The sequence below is a fragment of the Alosa alosa genome, chromosome 11 (genome assembly GCF_017589495.1).
Source record: "Alosa alosa isolate M-15738 ecotype Scorff River chromosome 11, AALO_Geno_1.1, whole genome shotgun sequence".
Taxonomy (NCBI): Eukaryota; Metazoa; Chordata; class Actinopteri; order Clupeiformes; family Clupeidae; genus Alosa; species Alosa alosa.
In genome coordinates this window covers 25,378,260-25,398,016 of record NC_063199.1, presented here as the reverse complement: position 1 = coordinate 25,398,016, position 19,757 = coordinate 25,378,260, and the positions used below count along the sequence as shown (strand labels likewise).

General features: G+C 45.2%; 1 protein-coding gene across 1 annotated transcript in view; it reads right to left on the bottom strand.

Moving 5' to 3' along the window:
- The window catches only part of tmtc2b (transmembrane O-mannosyltransferase targeting cadherins 2b), a 131,457-nt gene extending 117,047 nt beyond the window's left edge, over positions 1–14,410 (bottom strand). The window contains exon 1 of the mRNA XM_048257001.1: positions 13,951–14,410. Coding sequence (XP_048112958.1) covers positions 13,951–14,033 — 83 coding nt within the window. The 5' untranslated portion in view covers positions 14,034–14,410. The remainder of the gene's footprint in view (positions 1–13,950) is intronic.
- Positions 14,411–19,757: the final 5,347 nt, after the last annotated feature.

Genomic DNA, 19,757 nt, shown 5'->3' with positions numbered 1-19,757 from the left:
TTTTTAATTTATTTATGAAGTTCCATTAATAATACTCAATTAATAATAAGCACCGTCCCAAGGCTCTCTACAAAAACCCAGGCTTACATTGCCCAAGAACTAGCCCAAGGCGACAGTTGCTCCCTTAATTCATTCTTGATTTAGGGAAACATACTTTCAGAAAAATCAAGAGCAGAATTTATTTTCTTAGATTAATTGCAAATCTGCACACTCAGAGTGTGTCATTAGCATGGCCTATTAGCAGACATACCTCCAACTCTGCTTCTAACCGCAACCTCCGTGAAGAAATAACAGCCACATGCACACTCATATCCTAATCCTACCAGTGTGTTGGAATATCTCATATCAGAGAGAGAGAGAGAGAGAGAGAGAGAGAGAGAGAGAGAGAGAGAGAGAGAGAGAGAGAGAGAGAGAGTCACACACACACTCACACAACGAAAATGAGATTCAGAGAGGAAGGCCTCACTCTGCACGATTACCAGCCAACCAAAAAGAAAAAAAAAATTCACAAGTTCAAATATCGCTGGGTTCAAAAGTGAACAAGAAAGTCCCTCGTCCAGGCTCTTCTGGGTCAGATCTCACTGAAAATAAACCGCAGGATCAAAAGCAGGCGTGGACGCCAGTGCCGGCCGAATAGTTGGAGTTCTTGAATGGCGGCTCTGTCCATCACTGTGTGTATGTGGTGAGTGAGCTCCTTCTCCCTCTGGTGTGAGAGCGACTCGAGCTGGAACGATGTGGAGCGAGAGGAGCGTGGAGCGGGACATGGAGAGACTGGAAGCTGGCAGCAGGGGAGGAAAGGGAACACTACACAATCCCTTCTCCATCTGGAACCACGTCAGACTCGTCCAGCCGCTCCATTGGAACCCGAGGGGAGTGGAGGAGAGAGAGTGAGAGAGGACCAAATCTGGGGGTTCACACAAGTCTGCATCACCGCCAACAGCGCAGGGAAGGTGAACGATGCCAGGGAAGGTGAACGATGCCAGGGAATGGCCGTGTCAGAGACGAGAAAGAAAAACGAAAGAAAAACTGTGTTCTCAGCGTGAAATTCACATCAGGTTGAGGTGCGGACTTATTCACCTACACACCTGGTTCACATCTCTTTGGATTTGAATGAGTTGACTGGTCGTCTTTCCTTCCCATATGTGAATCTCTGAAAGTTTTACAAATAAGAGCAATCACCTATTAACATAGCCCATTAAGAGCAATCACCTAAACATAACCCATTAAGAGCAATCATCTATTAACATAGCCAATTAAGAGCAATCACCTTAACATAACCCATTAAGAGCAATCATTTATTAACATAGCCCATTAAGAGATGGCCGTTCCCTCATCCGTCCACTTTGTGTTGTGAGAGGCACCGAGTATCCTGTTGGGCAACTATCAGATGTGAGTGACGCCAAATCCGATGACGGATGCGTGGAGGGAGAGTCAGAGGAAAGGAGATGGGGACACTGTGATAACGAGCTAAGTCCAGTATCAGGAACGGAGAAATGTACTGGTTCTGCTACAGTCTCCCAAGGCCCACAGCGAGCAGTCAGGGGAGAAGCACTGGAGGGCTCTAATATTACTGGTGAAGGGTCAACACTCTCTCTCTTTTCCCTCTGCACTTCATACATTTCTCTCTCTCTCCCTCTCAAGCTAGGCATCAAACATAAGAGTTATTTGTCTCTCTCAAACATCAAACAGCTATATATTTCTCTCCCTCTCTCTCTCTCTCTCAAACATCCGACGTAGAGTTATTTGTCCCTCGTCAGTTAGGCCATTGTGGTGTAAACAGGGGCCTGTTCATTACATGGATGTCAAAGGTCAGAAAAGCAGAGTGAATGCAAAGGGCTCCTCTGGGTGAACTCGGAACAACTGGCAATTAGCCATTTGAGAGCAACACACAGGAAAGGGAGACCTGGAGAGTGAATGTTGCCCACTCCTCCAACTGAGAGGCTTCAAGGGGCCAAGTAATGGTCTCCTTAAGCTGGGGAGCTTGAGTGAGTAACTAGATCCAGGCGATGACCACTGTAGAGGCTTCTGATAGCAGCAGACGCGACACACCAGATCAGGGTCAGAGTGAGGCAGGGTCGGTTCTGGAGATCTTAAACCATCATAAGGCAACTTGTCGCAAGTACTGTATCAAAGTATCAAAACTTGCCGCAAGTCTCAAAGTATCACTATCTTTAATGTCTATTCGCTATCTGTTTGCCACCGACATACTTCATAGAAGGGATACTGGACCCGATCCTCTCGTGTCCAATAACACAATAACAAACCGCCACTGCCAGTGGCAGCCTCTCCAGCGATCCTAACCTCAGAGAGAGGAACGATTCCAGAGATCAGATCATTCTTCTCCCCTGGATTAGCAAACCTGGAATGAAGAACCAACAAACTGGCAACACGCGTCGGTGCAGAAAACCACAGCGCCACCCAAGCTTCGAACGCCGCCAGGTCTGACTCACACTCTCTCACACTCGAAAGGAAATTTTATACTCTAATCGTTTTTCTAAAAAAACCGCATCGACCTCAATAATAACAAAGACAGGGTTTGACAGGGCTATAGCAACAAGCTTAATGTGCATGGTTATTAAATAGCACGTGAAATGCATGACCATCTCTCTGCTGAGTCTGCAAACAATGGACACAGTGCGTTTTAGTCGATCTGTGCATGGGATACAGTGTGTTATAGTCGATCTCTGCATGGGGAAAAACAACATACCGGTAATTGCTTAGCAGAGAAACAGAGGAATGTTTTAAGTCCCTAATTGGCCACCACACCATCAGAGATTTTGTAAAGATTACAATTACTTATGATTGTGGGGAGTGTTTGTTTTCTACTTTTCCGCCTAATTCCTTCCTATTCAACACGCTCCACCACTGTGCCTCTGGCACCGATCCCACGTCGATCCACACCAGGTTTGGGCTGGGTCTGTTTCAGACGTAGGTCTCGAATCTGAGGAACATCTAGAGCGGTAGGTTCTCTTACGGAGTTATGGCTTGTGTATTTATGGCTTTTGTTAATATGAAAACTCATCATTTTGCATTGCTGATATTTAATATTGTTATTATTATTATTTATGGCTTTTGTTAATATGAAACATATAATATTGTTGTTATCATTACTATGATCATTATGCTTGTATGTATCTTTTCAACATTATTATTATTAGTTTTAACTACTGTAGCATTCATATTCTGTAAGTTGCTTTGGACAAAAGCATCTGCCAAATACCAGTAACATAAACATAAAAATGAACATAAAGCAATTACTAGAGAGTTACAAAGCAATCAGTATAAAACTGGTGGCCCTCTCCCACATTCAGACTCCATCTCGGCCCAGCAGCAGTGGCTGAATCTGGGGTGGATAGCAGGCTCACGTCTGTCCCTGGTCAGGTGGGCTCCATACCGGTCAGCTGTCTAAGTACTGGCTGTGTCTGTGTCAGATTTGGGCCTCTTATCTGAGAAACATCTAAAGCAGTCACAGGGTAACAGACCCAGTTTACAATTGGATTTAAAATGCATCTCGGGCGATAGGATCACAAGTGAAAAGCAAGGGGTGCGAGTTTAAATGACTAATAAGACGCACTGGGATCCAATCACTCAAACCAGAGGTGGTCTGGGATGCATTCGACCACATATCTTTTATAGTGAACTGCACACTCTAATGCATCCTAATGCATCCCCCACAAGGAGACTTCTAGATGAAGTGATGTAGGCACTAGGCAGTGATAAAATCTGAACACAAGTAACCAGCTGGACACTCCTGCAGACGCACCACAGTCACGGCGTAAAGGACAATGCCTCTCCTCTATCCCACGCGTGATCCGACTACCCAAGATGCATTTTTAAAAGCAAGTGTATTCATGGCCGCAAAGCATATTACCCAGAAGCTGTGGCCCTCCTCCACATTCAGATAGATCCCAGGCCACCAGCTGCCTCTTCACTGCCATCCTCAAATTAGATTAGCTCCATGGCATCAACTAGACACTAAGCTCTGGTGGCCCTTCAGGGAGATGCCCGACTGTTAATGCAATTTCATAGCGGACACACAGACAGGCACTTTGGGGGCAGTGTTGTAAATAAATATAAGTCAATCCATTCTCAACTCACCCGCCACATCAGACCTAACTGCCTTACCTCCTTCAGGCACAGGCCTGACACAAACACACAGGCCTAGCATATACAGAGATGCAGTGCTGGCCCATCCTTGTACTGAGAGGAGAATAGAAAAAAAAACATTCATAACACTGATGTCTGCTATCTCTCTCCTGCAGAGCATGTTTGCTAGGACACACATGCTAACACAGACATGAGCAGATTGAGCAAATGGATTCTGACAAGATGGTACACAAAGCCACCGACTATCTCCATGGCTTGCTACGGAGGCGTGGGCGGGTGTGGTGGGGGTGGGTGGCGGATGACGGAGCTAAAGCCCAGATTTCTCCATCTCAGACGGACAATGGTCTCCACAGGTCCTGCAGAAGAATGGCTAGACCACACAGAGGGACAGATATGCAGAACGCACAAAGACAGCACGGCCAAGTCTGCCCGGGTCACTGTCTGAACAGTGTCGTCCTACTGAGGGGACAGAGAGAGGGGCAGCGACATGGGGGAGGGGAGGGTGGCGGAATTGGGGGAAGGGAGGCACTGAGAGAGGCTACGTTTTCATTTCATTCAACCGATGAGGGAACAAGAGCCTCTGCAGCACCGAGGATAAAGCTCTAAACCGAGCAGTGTAGGGTGGATACTTTTTTTAAATACAAAGGTGAGCAAATAAAATTGTGCCAAAAAATTGAGGAACTGTGGAGAGTGCAATTTAGAGCATTTCTGAACCAATATGTTCTCATCTCGCTAAGTAAGCATGTCACCCTCAGCAAATGCAGGGAGAGCAAAAATTCTGCACGAGTCACAGCCAAGTCAAGTCCCACAATGATGTCTCAGTAATTTCACACACACACACACGAGGCACTGCCCTGCGCTGCTGCTCTAACACACCAGCGTTTCCTGTGCAGTCAGCCCCTGGCGTGCCTCCCTCTAACTCAAACCAACCGGATTAGGCAAACAATTTAATTTTGTCCTCTTTAATTCACCTCCAGCTAATCCCAAGGAGGTTTGGAGGTTTACTGCTCCTCCAACCTGCTTATGTCACATTTGGTGTGGCTTTGTCTGTGCTCTACATGTTGGGAATGCCTGGGAGCTGACGTGCATGTGTGTGTGTGCCTGCTGATTACCCGTGTCAAAGGTGATTAAATCTAAAGGCAGGGGGGAGATTTAGGGGAGCAGCAGAAACACTATTTTTTTTATAAGGATAATCTGCTGGCTTTAATTAAGTAGCTGGCACCATGATGTCAGTCAAAGGCAAGCCAGGACAGCGAGGAGCTATAATACAGTCCCTATTGTTCAAGTTAATCTTTAGTAATGACCCTCTACTCTTCAGCAGTGGGGAAAAATACCCGTGTCTCTCTGCCACATATGGCCTCATTTTTATTTCTCCATAATGCGACTGGACGGAGGAGCACAGTGGCCAGCATGGTGTGTGAGTTGCTGCAAGTCAACGAGGCACTGGACTGTTTAAAGCCTGGACTCTCCCCGGTTCACTCCACACCTCCACCCTTACTGGCACGCCATCATGGGTGACAATCACCTGCCTTGAAAAACTCCACTGACAATTTTCTCCTCCAAAAGAGAGGCAGAAACAATGAGTCGGGCACAGCCATCCAATTTCACCGCCTGTCTCAGCATCTCTGCAGTCAATCAGAGCTAGCGCTCCACATCCAGGGAGGAGATTGGACGGCGTCTCTGAGATCTGTCTCTTTGCGTTTCTCCTTGAGATCTGTCTCTCTGCGTTTCTCCTTGAGATGTCTCTTTGCGTTTCTCCTTGAGATCTGTCTCTCTGCGTTTCTCCTTGAGATGTCTCTTTGCGTTTCTCCTTGAGATCTGTCCCTATGCGTTTCTCCTTGAGATCTGTCCCTATGCGTTTCTCCTTGAGATCTGTCCCTTTGCATGTCCTTTACCCTTCCAGAGTGTCCGCAGCACTCTTGACTCTTAAGCGTTGCGTCTAGACACCATCTGGACCAGCAGTGCTTAAGCACGCTGGCACATTTTTGACAATTAGTCCACCATGTCAGACACAAATGACAGATGACAACATAATTAAAGAATCCCCTTTGCTAAACCAATTAACAAAATATTGGACTAACTGGTTATTCAGGAGGGATGAAGCCAACTTCATTAAAAGATTACCTTGCAAAAGCCAATCTAAAATTATTTCCAATTTCATTTAGACCATCTGTCTGATATCTCCACATAGTAGACTAGGACTGACTGGCTTCTGTTTTCTATGATAAGATATTTTTCTCCCTGTTATGTTCATAAAATATTAAAATAAATCAATAATATTATATTAATATGACAATAAATATGGTTTCTAACATCAAATGTGGACAGATGGTCCCAGAGTGCTTGGGACGCTGACGGAGAAAGTTCACCTCAGATTGCCCAGGTCAGCGTAAACAGACCTCAGATTACCGTGTTAGCAGCAGACGTATACAGTATATTATGGCATGTGTGAGATCATGAGTGGCGCATTAAAGCTGTGTACAATCCAAAAAATGTGTGTGTGTCTGTGTGTGTGTGTGTGTAAATGTGCAAATGCATGTGTGTGAGAATCCATGACGGGGTGGGTCATTTAGGAGCGGCTGACGGACAGACCAGTGACCCGGAATAGATGTCAGAGACTGATAGGTGCTGGTCCCAACACAGCCCCCCCACTGAGAAGCACACACAATACTAGTCCCTCAGTCCAGACGCTAGGGCAGTTAGGACGCGTCAAGTCAAATGCTAAAAGAGACTGTGAGGAAGCTGATCTCAGAACAGCGGATTTCAAGGCTGCGTGCGTGGGTGCTCTACCAGTCAACGGGATTCCACTGATGGGGTCACTTCTCAGCAGGAGACTGTGAAATGACATGGCTGGGACAAAGACTGAAATGAAATTACTAGAATGCCTAATGCATGTTTTTGCAGCAGTGGCTCTTCAAACAAAGGAAGTGCTTTTTAAGCAGCCATATCCTCACAAAAAAAACTGACAATGCTTTGACAAGACAATATGTAGCTAAAACAATTATGGCAAAAGTTTCAAGCTGAAGTGGATCGTTTGCATATTGCTCATCTAACCAACAATTCAATCCTCCCTTGAATATGAACTATCTGCTTCCTTGAGTTAAAGAATTCAGTGGGAAGCGCAGGAAGAAGCTCAAACGTCTCATTAATGATATTTTTAGCAACAAATAAGCTGCCCAGAGTGCTGTCTCTTGCTGGCGGATTTGTGGCTCGGCTGGAAATAACATGCAATTTCAGGCCCCTGCTATCGGTCCTGCCGCGGACTGTTTGGGGAAGCAAGTGGAGCGAAGCGGTGCCAACGAAGGCCTAAAACACCGTGGCGATCCTCGCCATGCTGAGGAGGGAGGCGAAGCTGTCAGAGGTGATCGCGTCAGCAGAGTGGGCAGCAGAGGTCCGCCATTTCATTAGTTCAGCAGGATATTGACCCCAAAGTGCAGTTAGCGCTGGGAGCGTGAGCGTGCCTGTGACACAGTCTTGACCAGTGCATTCCAGAGTCTTCTGCTGCCCCCGGTAGCCATGACGCCATGTGCCTCAAACCAGTAATCTCTAAAAGTGCTCCTTGTTGAAAATGTGAATTCGATGCAAAACTATGCACTCAATGATACAGTTAAAAGTTTAGCAATACTACCAATGTAATTTGAGCAAACCAAGGATGAACACTTGGAATGCCTTTTGGCACCTGTAATTCAGAGAAGCATGATGATTACATTAACACCACCACAGTCTGAGATCCCCTGTCGTACAGTACGACTGACTACAGCGTGCGTGAACAGTGCATGACCCCTCTCTCAAAGGGGAAAAGCCATTTGTTCCTGCGCTTAATCACTGTCATGTGGAAAGCCACGGGCTAAATCACGGTTACACTAAGCACTATCCGGTTTGAAGTTCCCCCTCAAATGAAAATATTGGCAAGAGAGAAACTGAGGGGGGAATAAGGGACGAGGGTCCCCCCCCTCAAAATGCTTTGCAAACACGGCCATCTGGACCCAGCGGTGGAAGGATTCGATTGCAAGGGCCTGGACAGACTGGGAAGATGAGTGTGTGTGGCGTTTACTCTCAGTTTGTCTGCCGCCTCTTGACCCAAGCAGTTACATTCAAAATAGACTTTCCTTTTTCAATTTGGTCACGACACTACATTGCACTACAAAGGACACAGAATATCCATCTCTCTTTGTGTCTCCATCTTGCATATTATACATAATACATCATGTCTATTATATACATTTCCTTTCTCTCCAGTGCTTGTATCCTCAGCCCATCCATCCATGTCTCTGTCCTTCTCGCTCCGAGAGGTATAATTACAGGGTATGGGGATTAACTGGACTGGGGCAGAGCTGCTCAGACGTGGGGGTTGCCGCCCTTGGTTCTCAGCATCACCGCAGAGGATGGCTGGCCGTGCAAATCCCACTGGGCGGGCCTGGCTGGCGCTGGCAGTGCCCCCAAGCAGGAGCACTGGCAGCTGCCCTTGGCAGCCACGTCTAAGAACACCCGGCTGAAACGGCACCACGCGAACCCCCCACCACACACACGCAAAGAGTCGCTGACTGTAGCACGGACTCGGGCCAGGGGTGCCATTCCGAGATGGTGAAGGAGGCCTCCCTCACAGGCCCTTACACTGGTCTGGGACGGTCAAGCGACCACAGGCCCACAACTGGGCAACCATAAGCTGCTGTGCTGGATTGCGGTCCTGTGCAGGACTTGGGGACCATGACACTAGAAGTGTCACTTAACAAAAACAAATCATCACACTACAGGTGCTAGCTACAAATGGAAACTTGTTTAAAGACCCTTTTGTCTGTCTATGACATGGGCTCCACAAAAGAAGTTACCCGAAGGATATAAGAATAACTTTTGAGTTACTAGCCAGGGAGCCCTTGAGGGCTTCAGACTGTCTCATTATTTGTTCTAGTATATGTTTGGACAGGCTCAAGTCTGTCATGAGTGTCCTAAATCTCTTTTCTAAACTATGCCACGCTCCAAAACTGTCAGCCCAGTGAACGATACTGTCAAAGAAGACTGTCTGGGTTGAGCCACATTACATCAGCACTGCAGATAAATGTAAAGTCAAACTAACATCAACAACTAACAGATCAGTAGGTCAGCTATATGTCAGTTATATGATGCAAAATGAAATGTTGGTGTAGGCATCACCTGAGGTCAAAGGTCACATTTCTTTTTGGGAACATAAACAATTAAGACATTTTCTATGATCTTGTTTAATTATGTGAATTAATGTTACCGCTGCATTTAACTGGACTAATAACCCACTGCTGGTGAAATGGAGATTATCCATACAAATAAAAGGAACATCACTGCAAGCTGTGTGAATACACAAGCAGGTCTGTCCAACTGAGAAGTGGAACGAATATGTGCTGGTCTAAGAACAAGGCTGTATCTGTTCCGAGTCAGCTGGTTTGTGGGTGTCATGTGGGGAACATGTGCTGAAGAGTTCACCTGTTAACTGGCCAACTGACCTTTGCAGCATTAACCTTCATGTACGCACAGACAGAGCGATCACACTGACACACAAGCATGTTCACACTGACCATTACGACACCATGCAGTGCACAACAAGAACCCAGATCGTGTGCTCATAGTGGGCAAAAACATCAGTGTGGAGACCCCAATGCCCCGATGAGTGCCATCAGATGACGTTGCAAACGTCATTTCCTCATGCAAAACTGTTGCATTTATTCTGAGACACTATTACCCTATTGAAATTCACACTCAAAAAAACATCAAAGTGTACTGACGGAAGTGCTTTGAATGAGACGCAGTGTCTGACTTCCACTTACAAATGTAAACTGTGTGCTGCACTGTATGTTCCTCATTGCATTTCACAGTCATGACATTAAACAACCTGAGGCTGGAGCAGGACAGGATTAGATTATCAGATACCATCTGCACAAGTGATTTGCAATGATAAAACAGCACTCAAGGACTCATCAGACCAAAAGTGCTCTTCCTGAACCAGAATCTCCGTACCACTAGATGTGATGTCAACAGCCGCACTTGGAGCAGGTCATCAGTCAGAGGAGGCAGGACAGCCCTGTGGCGGTTAACAGAAATTGGCCGATATTTCTCTTGTGGCGTTTATCGTCCTGCCCCCCCACCCCTGCCACCACCACCACCTTTGCCGCCTCCACCTCTGCATCCTCCTCCACCTTGCTCTGTTGGTGGATTATCAGAGATTTGAGGAGCTTGAGTTATGGCTGACTCTCCTTGCGCCCCACACAGGTGTCAGGGCTTTGTGCCATAATGAGATGGTGGTGGGGATGCTCGCCTCCCTAGGGGGAAGCCAGATGCAGCCACGGCGATGGTGATGAGAGGGGGTCTTATTGGTGCTTTCACTCTCACCCAGCGAGAGGCGCACAGTGTCACCAACACACAACGAGAGGTCAAACTCATAAATCATCTCCTGGGATTGTGCCCATCTCAGGGTGATAAGGGCTTAAAAATCAATGTAAATCATCATGATGAATGAGCATGACATAAATACTGTATATTGTCTTCAGGAGACTAAATCTGATGCATATAATGCGATAGTATCCACCTATATCACTGGCTACTTGCCGAGGGAGGACAGTTCGGTCACTGATGACGGCTGTTAATAATTTCATTATCGGCATTTCATAACTTCAGCTCAAGACTAAAGAGCTCCCTTTGTCTGGCTGCTAGAGGCCTAACAGCACACATTATCTCTTGTGTTTGTGTGTAATATGCCGATTAACTTCAGAGCAGACTCCATGTCTAATTTTGGCTCCCCGTGTCTCTACAGGCATGCCTATCAAAATCTCGCTCAGAGTCCATCCACATGGCCACCCATGCCCCCACCCATCCCAGGTAGTAAAAAACCCTAGAAGGATTTTGGTCTTGATTTGGTACAAGTCTGCCATTTGTGCACCAGATCTGTCCCTGATCCATTCCAGTCCGGTTCCATCTTGGACGGCAGCTGCTGTATCCAGGGATCACCTCCTTTTGCAAGTAGCAGTAAAACTGAGAGAGAGCGAGGATCATCACACATTCCACTGGCGTGAACAGGCTCTGCTGGGCCAATCGATTTGAGATCCTAAGGTGCTGTTTTGGCCTCAGGCTCGAGACCGAGAATATCTCTAGGTATGAGCTAGGCAACGCGGCCAGGGAGCACATTCCTAATGCTAATCGGTACCAAGGTTAAAGCAATGTGTTGCCCGGCAGTCTTTCTCACACACAGAACAGAACGGAGTTTAGCCATACAAATGCATTTACTTTTTCCATTCATATATTCCTCCATGTTTCTGCTCATTAAGACTGAAGTACCATGCAGGGATGGAAATAAACAGTATGTAGGCTATATTTAAAAAATTCTGGCCAAAACAAAATGCGTGGTGAAGACTATAGAGACCAAACTGGCAACAGAAGCATGAATCTATAAAGAAACCCTCCTCATTGAAATGTGTGAGGCAGTATCATTACTACCATAAGAAAGAATCATGTAAATGATTAAAGCAAAAGCATTACTACTATAAGAAACAATCATGTACATGATTAAAAAAAATGTTCCTGCAAGTTGCATCTCACATGGATCCTGTTTTCATTACATAGCGATCCAATATATTTTTTTGTTTTTTTTCCCTATTTCAACATATTATTGCATACTTCAATGCATACTAAGTTATTCAAAACGTAATATCCTCCTTGACTGTTTCAGCCTAAAGACGGGTCCCACAGAGAGGCCCAGTTAAACTTTATGCTCATTTATGTTTCACTGCCAATGGCCCGTTACACAAGTCTGATGTGCATTAGGCCTACCTACAGTAAAACAGCTCTGAGCTTTCATTTAAGATTTTCCCCTTTTTTCGTTCATATTATATCAGCCTTTTGAAAAAGAAAATTGACACAAGCCACCCATCATCCTGCCACATCTGCATTTCCTCTCTGTAAAGGAAGCCTTCAGAGCGTCCAGCGGTTCTGGTCAGCCCACAACCCGAAACCCCCAACCGGCCACTTTAGTCCACCTCATCCCCTCTGCTTTCCCGTTGTGGGGGAGCCCTGGGAGCGTAAAGATAAGGTGGCTGTCACGTCAGCGCTCGCTCCAGTTGCCTAATTACAGCCCTATGCATGACACGTTTATAAAAAGAACCGGCACACTTGGGTTTTTATACACCAGCCTTTACACAGCAGCCTATGTGGGTGTCCTCGGCATAGCTCCATATTTAGACGGCATCAGATGTTTGAGCCATACGATGGTTTTGAGGCAATAATTAAAACAAAAGACTGTACAACTAATTATTACGTTAACAACTACATGAGACAGTTATTGCTCTGTTTCCAAATGTCCTGGTTCCCCTTGATTCCAGGCAACCACTCCCTGTCATTACAGCCAAACAGCGAACTTCCCTGTTGCAAGCTGACCCAGTCGGTCTGGATCCTGTGATCAAAGTTCAGTGCTGCTGTCTGCAATAAAAAGCAAATCTAAGTAAACACCACCTGACCATAACATGGAGGAGCTTGTGCTTCTGTTCTAAGGCATTATCTCCATGGTGCTTGCAGGTCACATTTTCTAGCTCAACGTAAGTCAACAAGACTAATAGGCAGCCCCAGGTAAAGCTTTGGGCAAGGCTACTTCAAAGTCAGTCAGTCGTTCATATTATCTTTTCTGTGCCTGTGGACACACAAAAGGTGTGATTAACTCTCACGTCAGAACAGTAAGCCTAGCTGTCATTTTAAAAGTGCCAGTGGTTGTGTGCTTCAGAATAAAATTTGAAAATGTCTTATTATTAATAAAGGCATGCCCCAAAAACAATAGAGTGAAAAGATCAATTTAGTCTACAAATTGTAAACCCATGGCTTTAACAAACTACACCACGCCTGTAACAAAATAATCTAAAGACAGCACTCTGCCTCTCAGCTATGAACATTGCGCTGTGCAACAAGAAACCAGAATCCGGAACTCAGTGCAAGCTAAGGAAAGTTTGCCACAACTAATTAAATCAGTTAGCGACTGTAAATAGATCGTGCCCTCGAGGCGCATTATTTCCACGGTGAGTTGCAGAAAGCGACAGCACGCACATACGCCCGCCGCATCTCGACGATGAGCTCCATTGCCTTTCAGTTGAGTCGAAAACACATGAGATCTTGGTGCTGGACAGTGGTGCAGTATTATTCATGGATCTCTAACGTGAGGCTACATGCATCTTGGAAGAAACTAACATGAAATATCACTCCAGCAATATCTGGAAATTATTGGTGTAGTGACCTGTAGGACAATTTAGTCCACCCTATAGCCTAAGGGATGTGGTGTAATATTGTTATATTTCGTTTATGAATTCAAAAGCATAGTGTTCAGAACCTGGGTAATGAGAGGTATAGGAAGAATCTCACCCGGGAGGAATATCACAACATAATTTACAGCCAACCCTTCGGTTGCTGCCTCTGAGCAACTCAAGGGAATGAGTAACAAGTTAGCTTGTCATCACAGAATGTTTTGAACACAATGTAGCTGCTGTCAAACAACCATGTGGGTTCTATCACCTTTCGACCATCAATAGCATTGGTTCAGCGAGTTATTCTGTGACTGTACACTCTAAACGCCGCTATTCAAGACAAACTTTAGTCACACGCCGACTTAACTCCAACTCAACGGGCTGAGCCGTACAACGTCCACGACACTGCGGCCAAGACGGAGCTGACAAAACTCAGGGTCCGCCGCCATTCCCGACGTTATCGTGCTATTCTAAACCAGAAGCCTGAGAGTATATGTAGCAGGTTATGTCGTCGTCCCATTAACCGAAAACTGCCATGTAGATATGTAGATCTAAAGGACGGAAGAGGAAGCAGCATTACAGTCATTCATTCATGTACCTGTCATCGTAGCAGAAATCGGCGCCCAGTGTGTTGACATAAAGGACCAGTCCCACGGCGCTGCACACCAACTCTGCAATCATTTCTCAAAAAACAGAATGAAATAAAACGAAAGAACAGGCTTGGGAGAAGAAATCCCGAATCTATTTTCCCTCTTCGTCCTTTGTCAAGACGTTTCTGCCGAAACAGAAAATCCAAGTCCCCATCCTTGCAAAGTGTTGAAAGTGGACAATCCGCGCATCCTCCTCCTAACCCATTGTGAGTTTCGGGAAGGCAGATCTGATCCAACGCGAGTGAAGGTGAAACGGGCAGTATTTACAGCACGACTGACTGCATTTGAACGCCTTTCTTACAGCACTGTCGGGCAGATGCATAGTGGACGCTGAATAAACGTCGTGATTGAGCCGCGTGTGGTTAGCTCTGCAAGTGCGCATGTGCGAAGCCCCTCCTCCTCCTGTGTCGTTTGTGTCAAAGAAAGCACAGATTCTACAGTGTCTGAGAAGCTAGGAAGCCCCAGATTTATTTCGTTTTCTTAGCAGGTCCTTTGTAGCCCGTCTTTTGTATTGTCTTTTTACCTCGCAATGAAAGAATTGTTCCCACTTACAGCAGGAACCCATTCTTTTGTGGAATTATGTTGGCGTTCAGGACTGGTGGATGTGACTTTAAAGGTCTCACGGATAAACTCACTGGGTGATTGACCTGTTTAGTTGATCACTGCTTTTTGTGCCGCAACGTTATGCACAATCTGTCGTTAATCTGGCCTTAATCCGGGTGTTGCGCAATAGTTAGGAAATAGACCTTCCCAGTGATTTTAGTGAACCACTGTTTGTAATGACAAAGGTATTTTGTATTATTATTTTTCACTGGAAAATAGTATTTTTTCTAAAACTTTTAACGGACAATATTTATTTGCATTACTGTTCTTATAATGATGTATTTATGTAGGCTAGCTATTATGATGAACACCCTTTAATTATTAGGCTATTATTGTTATTATTATTTTTTTATTATTATTATTAATAATAATATTATTCAAGTATTTTCAGATTGAATGCTGGAGTATCACCAGGTAAAAACAAATATATATATATATATATATATATATAAAATTTGAGCTCACAATTAGCAAGGGTTTGTTTGGTTCACCTATATAGGCTTTATGTTCTTCAGGAAGATCAGTCTGAGGAGGGCCTCCTGATTGGCCACATGGAATTGCTGTATAGAAATCTTCCAGTAGAGGGCACACCTTCAAAAAAAGTCTTCATGCTTTTTTCATTACTGCATACCTGCTTCAGACCTCAGACTAATCCATGTAACCTTCGCTGATGTTGGTGCCTTTTTTCAGTTTTAGTTGGGAGCCAGGATATAGTGTAAGTTCAAGATTAAAATCTGGAAGGAAGACAGTAAATTAATGAGACTTGGTTAAATCTATTGTACACACACACACACACACACACACACACACACACACACACACACACACACACACACACACACACACACACACACACACACACACACACACACACACAGGGGCGTAGCAAGGTCCTGGGCCCCTGCATTGGCAGTCCTGATGAGAGAGAGCCCTCTCTCCCCTTGGGCCCATATAATCAGTAGTGATTTTACCCCCAGTCCGACGCCTCTGCACACACACACACCTTTATCACACACATAAACACACGCACCCCACACACACACACACACACACACACACACACACACACCCTTACAGCTCTGAGCTGTGCATTTCTGTGTCACTGAATGCATCATTTGCTTATTTATTTGATAGTTTGTTTATGTGTGTGTGTGTGTGATTCTGTCTGCCTGTGTCTCTGTGTGTGTGCTTGGTTGTGAGCATGAGCATGTGTGTGTGTGTGTGTGTGTGTGTGTGTGTGTGTGTGTGTGATAGTGAGAGTGATGAAGAAGTGTGTAGGTTGAAAGAGCTGGTGTGCTGCCTCTGTCAGGATTGTGCCATAAGAAAATTACTTGTTTATTTCAGGATGCTAATCACCACATGTGGCTAGTGCTTTCCCTACCACCGATCCAAGATTATACCATACATAGCCTACAGCTTGAACCAGCCCATGCCATAAACATAGGATACACTAAAAACAAGGAATGCAAAAGTAACAGAAAATAGAGATCACATGACCAGTCTTGGAATGTACAGACAGACAGGCAGACAGACGCGTCTCTGACTGTTACCCAGAGGCATAATGGAGAAATGTGAAGGCTTCTGTCTTGCTCTGCAGCTGAAATTGAGTGAGCAAATGAGTATCGAACCTGGATGCTTCAGTGCCCTCCATCCTGGTCTGTGCTTCAGTGCATCCCACCTGTCAATCCATCAACGATACCCCATGGTGTTGACCGTGCTTTCTTGCACCGTCGCGTCGGGATTGGAGATGCTGCAACAAGCTGGAGGGAGAACGAGGGGGGAGGGGCATAATCAATGCAAATAACAGGCATCGTACATATCAGCCTTCCATCTCCTCAGCTGACACGTACCTTAGGCTGTCAGGCGTTACTGTGGAGCATCTCTCATCACGCCATAGCGTCACGTTGCATTTTGCATTGACGTTGTTCACTTGGTGGCACTACACCACAAATGTGTGGTTATGGGCTGGGTTAATGCGGCTCCTTGAGACCAACATTCTACAAAAGAATTAGTTATCTTGGGCACAACTGTTCTTAAACCTTGTGGGGCTGGCCACCAAATTGCATGTCCCCGATGCTCCAGGAATCATTGACAAAACCTTTAGCACTGCAGCTGTCAAAATTTAATCCAGTGCACTCACTCCTCAGAATTCAGTTAGTTTTGATGTGTGTGTGTGTATGTGTGTATGTGTGTGTGTGTGTGTCAGGTTAGTCGGGTCTACACTTGGCTTATCATATCATGCTCTGATGAAATTAAATCCCAGAGGCAAATTATTTCCATTATGAAACCGGAGTTAAGAGTTCCTCCTACTTAATTCCTGATGTAGACGTGACTGAAAGGGTCGGTTAGCCTTGAAGTCTTTAATATGTTTGAATAAATTTGATAATTTTATAGGGTGGTTAAACATTTTAACAACCCAATAAAAATATTCTCATCACAGGTTGCCATTTTGTTCACACTCCACATCCCCGTTTAGGGAGTGATGGTTTCCAACTGAATGAGCAGAACAGGCCGTACTGACCTTGTGTTAATGATTCAAAATATAGCCCCGTCACGGCTGTGTAGTTTGATACAGAGAGTACCAGAAGTGTAAGAAGATCACACTGAGAAGAACTAGAATGAGATTCTGGAGTTCCAGAAGTGTAAGAAGATCACACTGAGAAGAACTAGAATGAGATTTTGGAGTTCCAGAAGGGCCCCGAAGGATGATGATAGCCGAATGTGTCATAGTGCCCCCCCACCCCACGACCGCAGAGAGAGAAGGGTTTTGTGTGTGTGTGTGTGTGTGTGTGTGTGTGTGTGTGTGTGTGTGTGTGTGTGTGTGTGTGTGTGTGTGTGTGTGTGTGTGTGCGTGCATGCACAGTTATTCAGAGGAGGTTCACATCAATTTACTGCATGCATTTTGCTATTTTTTCTCCCTGATCTCATAAGTGCCCTGAAATGTCTGTCCATTGTTTGCTTTATTTGATAATAACCTTAGTTTTCTTTTGATAATAACCTTATTTTTGCTTTTGCAATACATTTTCAAATGGATCCCCCAACACACTGAGGCCTTCAACTCTGCATAGTCAGTGCCTGTTTTAATAGTGCATTTCTGGATCATGTGTTGAGTGAAATGTTAGGCCTCCGTTGCTGACTTATCCCTTAATAGCAGAGTATAATAATATTCAGATGTATAATGACACCAGGGATATCAAAACTCAACCACATATACCCAGAGAGGCCCACCAAGGCTCTTCTCTGAAACTTCCACAGCCGTCCCATCATAACCTGCTCGCCAACCACTCATGGGAGGTGCTGCCTCCCTCCCTCTTGACCCAGTGATGAGTGAAGAGATACACACACACACACACATACGCACACATAGATGCACATGGACACACGCGCACACACACACACACACAGACACGTTTAAACACAAAGCATATCGTCAACATGAGGGGACCCTGGAGCCACTCTCTGTTTCAGAAATGACATGCAAACGTGGCCCCACTCTGTAGCTTAACCACAGGTTCCAGACCTCGGCTTTGGCTGCCATGCGCTGCGTCTGGAAATAAAAGCACGGCGGACCGCAATCACGGCACGGCAGCACGGGGCGGCACGGGACCGCGGTGACTGTGACGGTAACAGAACGAGTCTCTAAGCCGCGGCCCGGGTGACATCGGAGCCAGTGAGCACTCGCCCCGGTGGTTGGAAACACTGCATGAGAAGAAAAATTGGCAAACGGGGTAAAGTGGAGAGGCCCTTTACCCCGGTGTGCTATATGATTCAGGGCAGGGATTCATGGTTAACCACCATTTTGATGCTTTTTCACAAACTGCAGTGTGTGTGTGTGTAAACATGCGTGTGTGTGTGTGTGTGTTTCGCAGTGTTAACTGCTATCTGAGATACAGATGTTTTTTTTACAAAAAATAAAGTGGCTTGAGAATGAAAACATTTATTGGTATTGGTATCTGATGGATGTTTACTTAAAAAAACACTAATTCTTGTGCTTCAGTTTGACACTGCAATTCTTCTCTTGAAAGTCATTTTGCTCTTCCTAATTACTACTATTAGAGGTAATAAAGGAGAGATGGGTTTTCATCTGTCTCGTTTGCATATTGTAAGTGCTTTTATGAAAATTCAGCTAAGTCTGTACTTCTTTCCATTTGCTGTGTTATGAAAGTAGACAATCTCCTAATCAGGGGAGAAGTTGTGAATAGCAGTAGGATAACACCATACGGTAATCAGATTTACTTGTTGATTGAAAGCTGCATTTTTCTTAGAAGTAAAAATTCGGAGCAGCACAGATGTAGTAATAGCTATAAACTTTAATTAAGGTGCACAAAAGGGACTAACGTTTCGATGCTTCATGCATCTTCCTCAGAGTCCAGGACAGGACTGTTCAGGACTCTGAGGAAGATGCATGAAGCATCGAAACGTTAGTCCCTTTTGTGCACCTTAATTAAAGTTTATAGCTATTACTACATCTGTGCTGCTCCGAATTTTTACTTCTAGTATATCTACACGGTCCGCTCTTCGTCTGATGCACCAGATGTAATGCTGCAGAAGCGCGGTGGATCCACTCTTTTGTGAAACTGCATTTTTCTTTCTTTTCTATTTTAGACATTTCCTCCTTTCAAAAATGAAAAGAACTGTCCCTTAGAATATGTAACAGACTACTTTTTACATTCTCTCTCTCATCCCCCTCTCTCTCTCTTTTTACATTCTCTCTCTCATCCCCCTCTCTCACTCTTTTTACATTCTCTCTCTCATCCCCCTCTCTCTCTCTTTTTACATTTTTTCTCTCTCATCCCCCTCTCTCTCTCTTTTTACATTCTCTCTCTCATCCCCTCTCTCTCTCTTTTTTACATTCTCTCTCTCATCCCCCTCTCTCTCCCTCTTTTTTACATTCTCTCTCTCATCCCCCTCTCTCTCTCTTTTTACATTCTCTCTCTCATCCCCCTCTCTCTCTCTTTTTACATTCTCTCTCTCATCCCCCTCTCTCGCCCTCTTTGTCCCTAACTGCTACCTTTCTTTCTTCTTCTTCCTCTCTCTTCCTCTCTCTCTCTCTTCCTCTCTATCATCCCCTCTTTCTCCCTACGTCTATTCCTCTTTCCATCTGTCCTCTTTGTCTCTCACTGCTACCTTTCTGTTCTTTTCTCATCCTCTC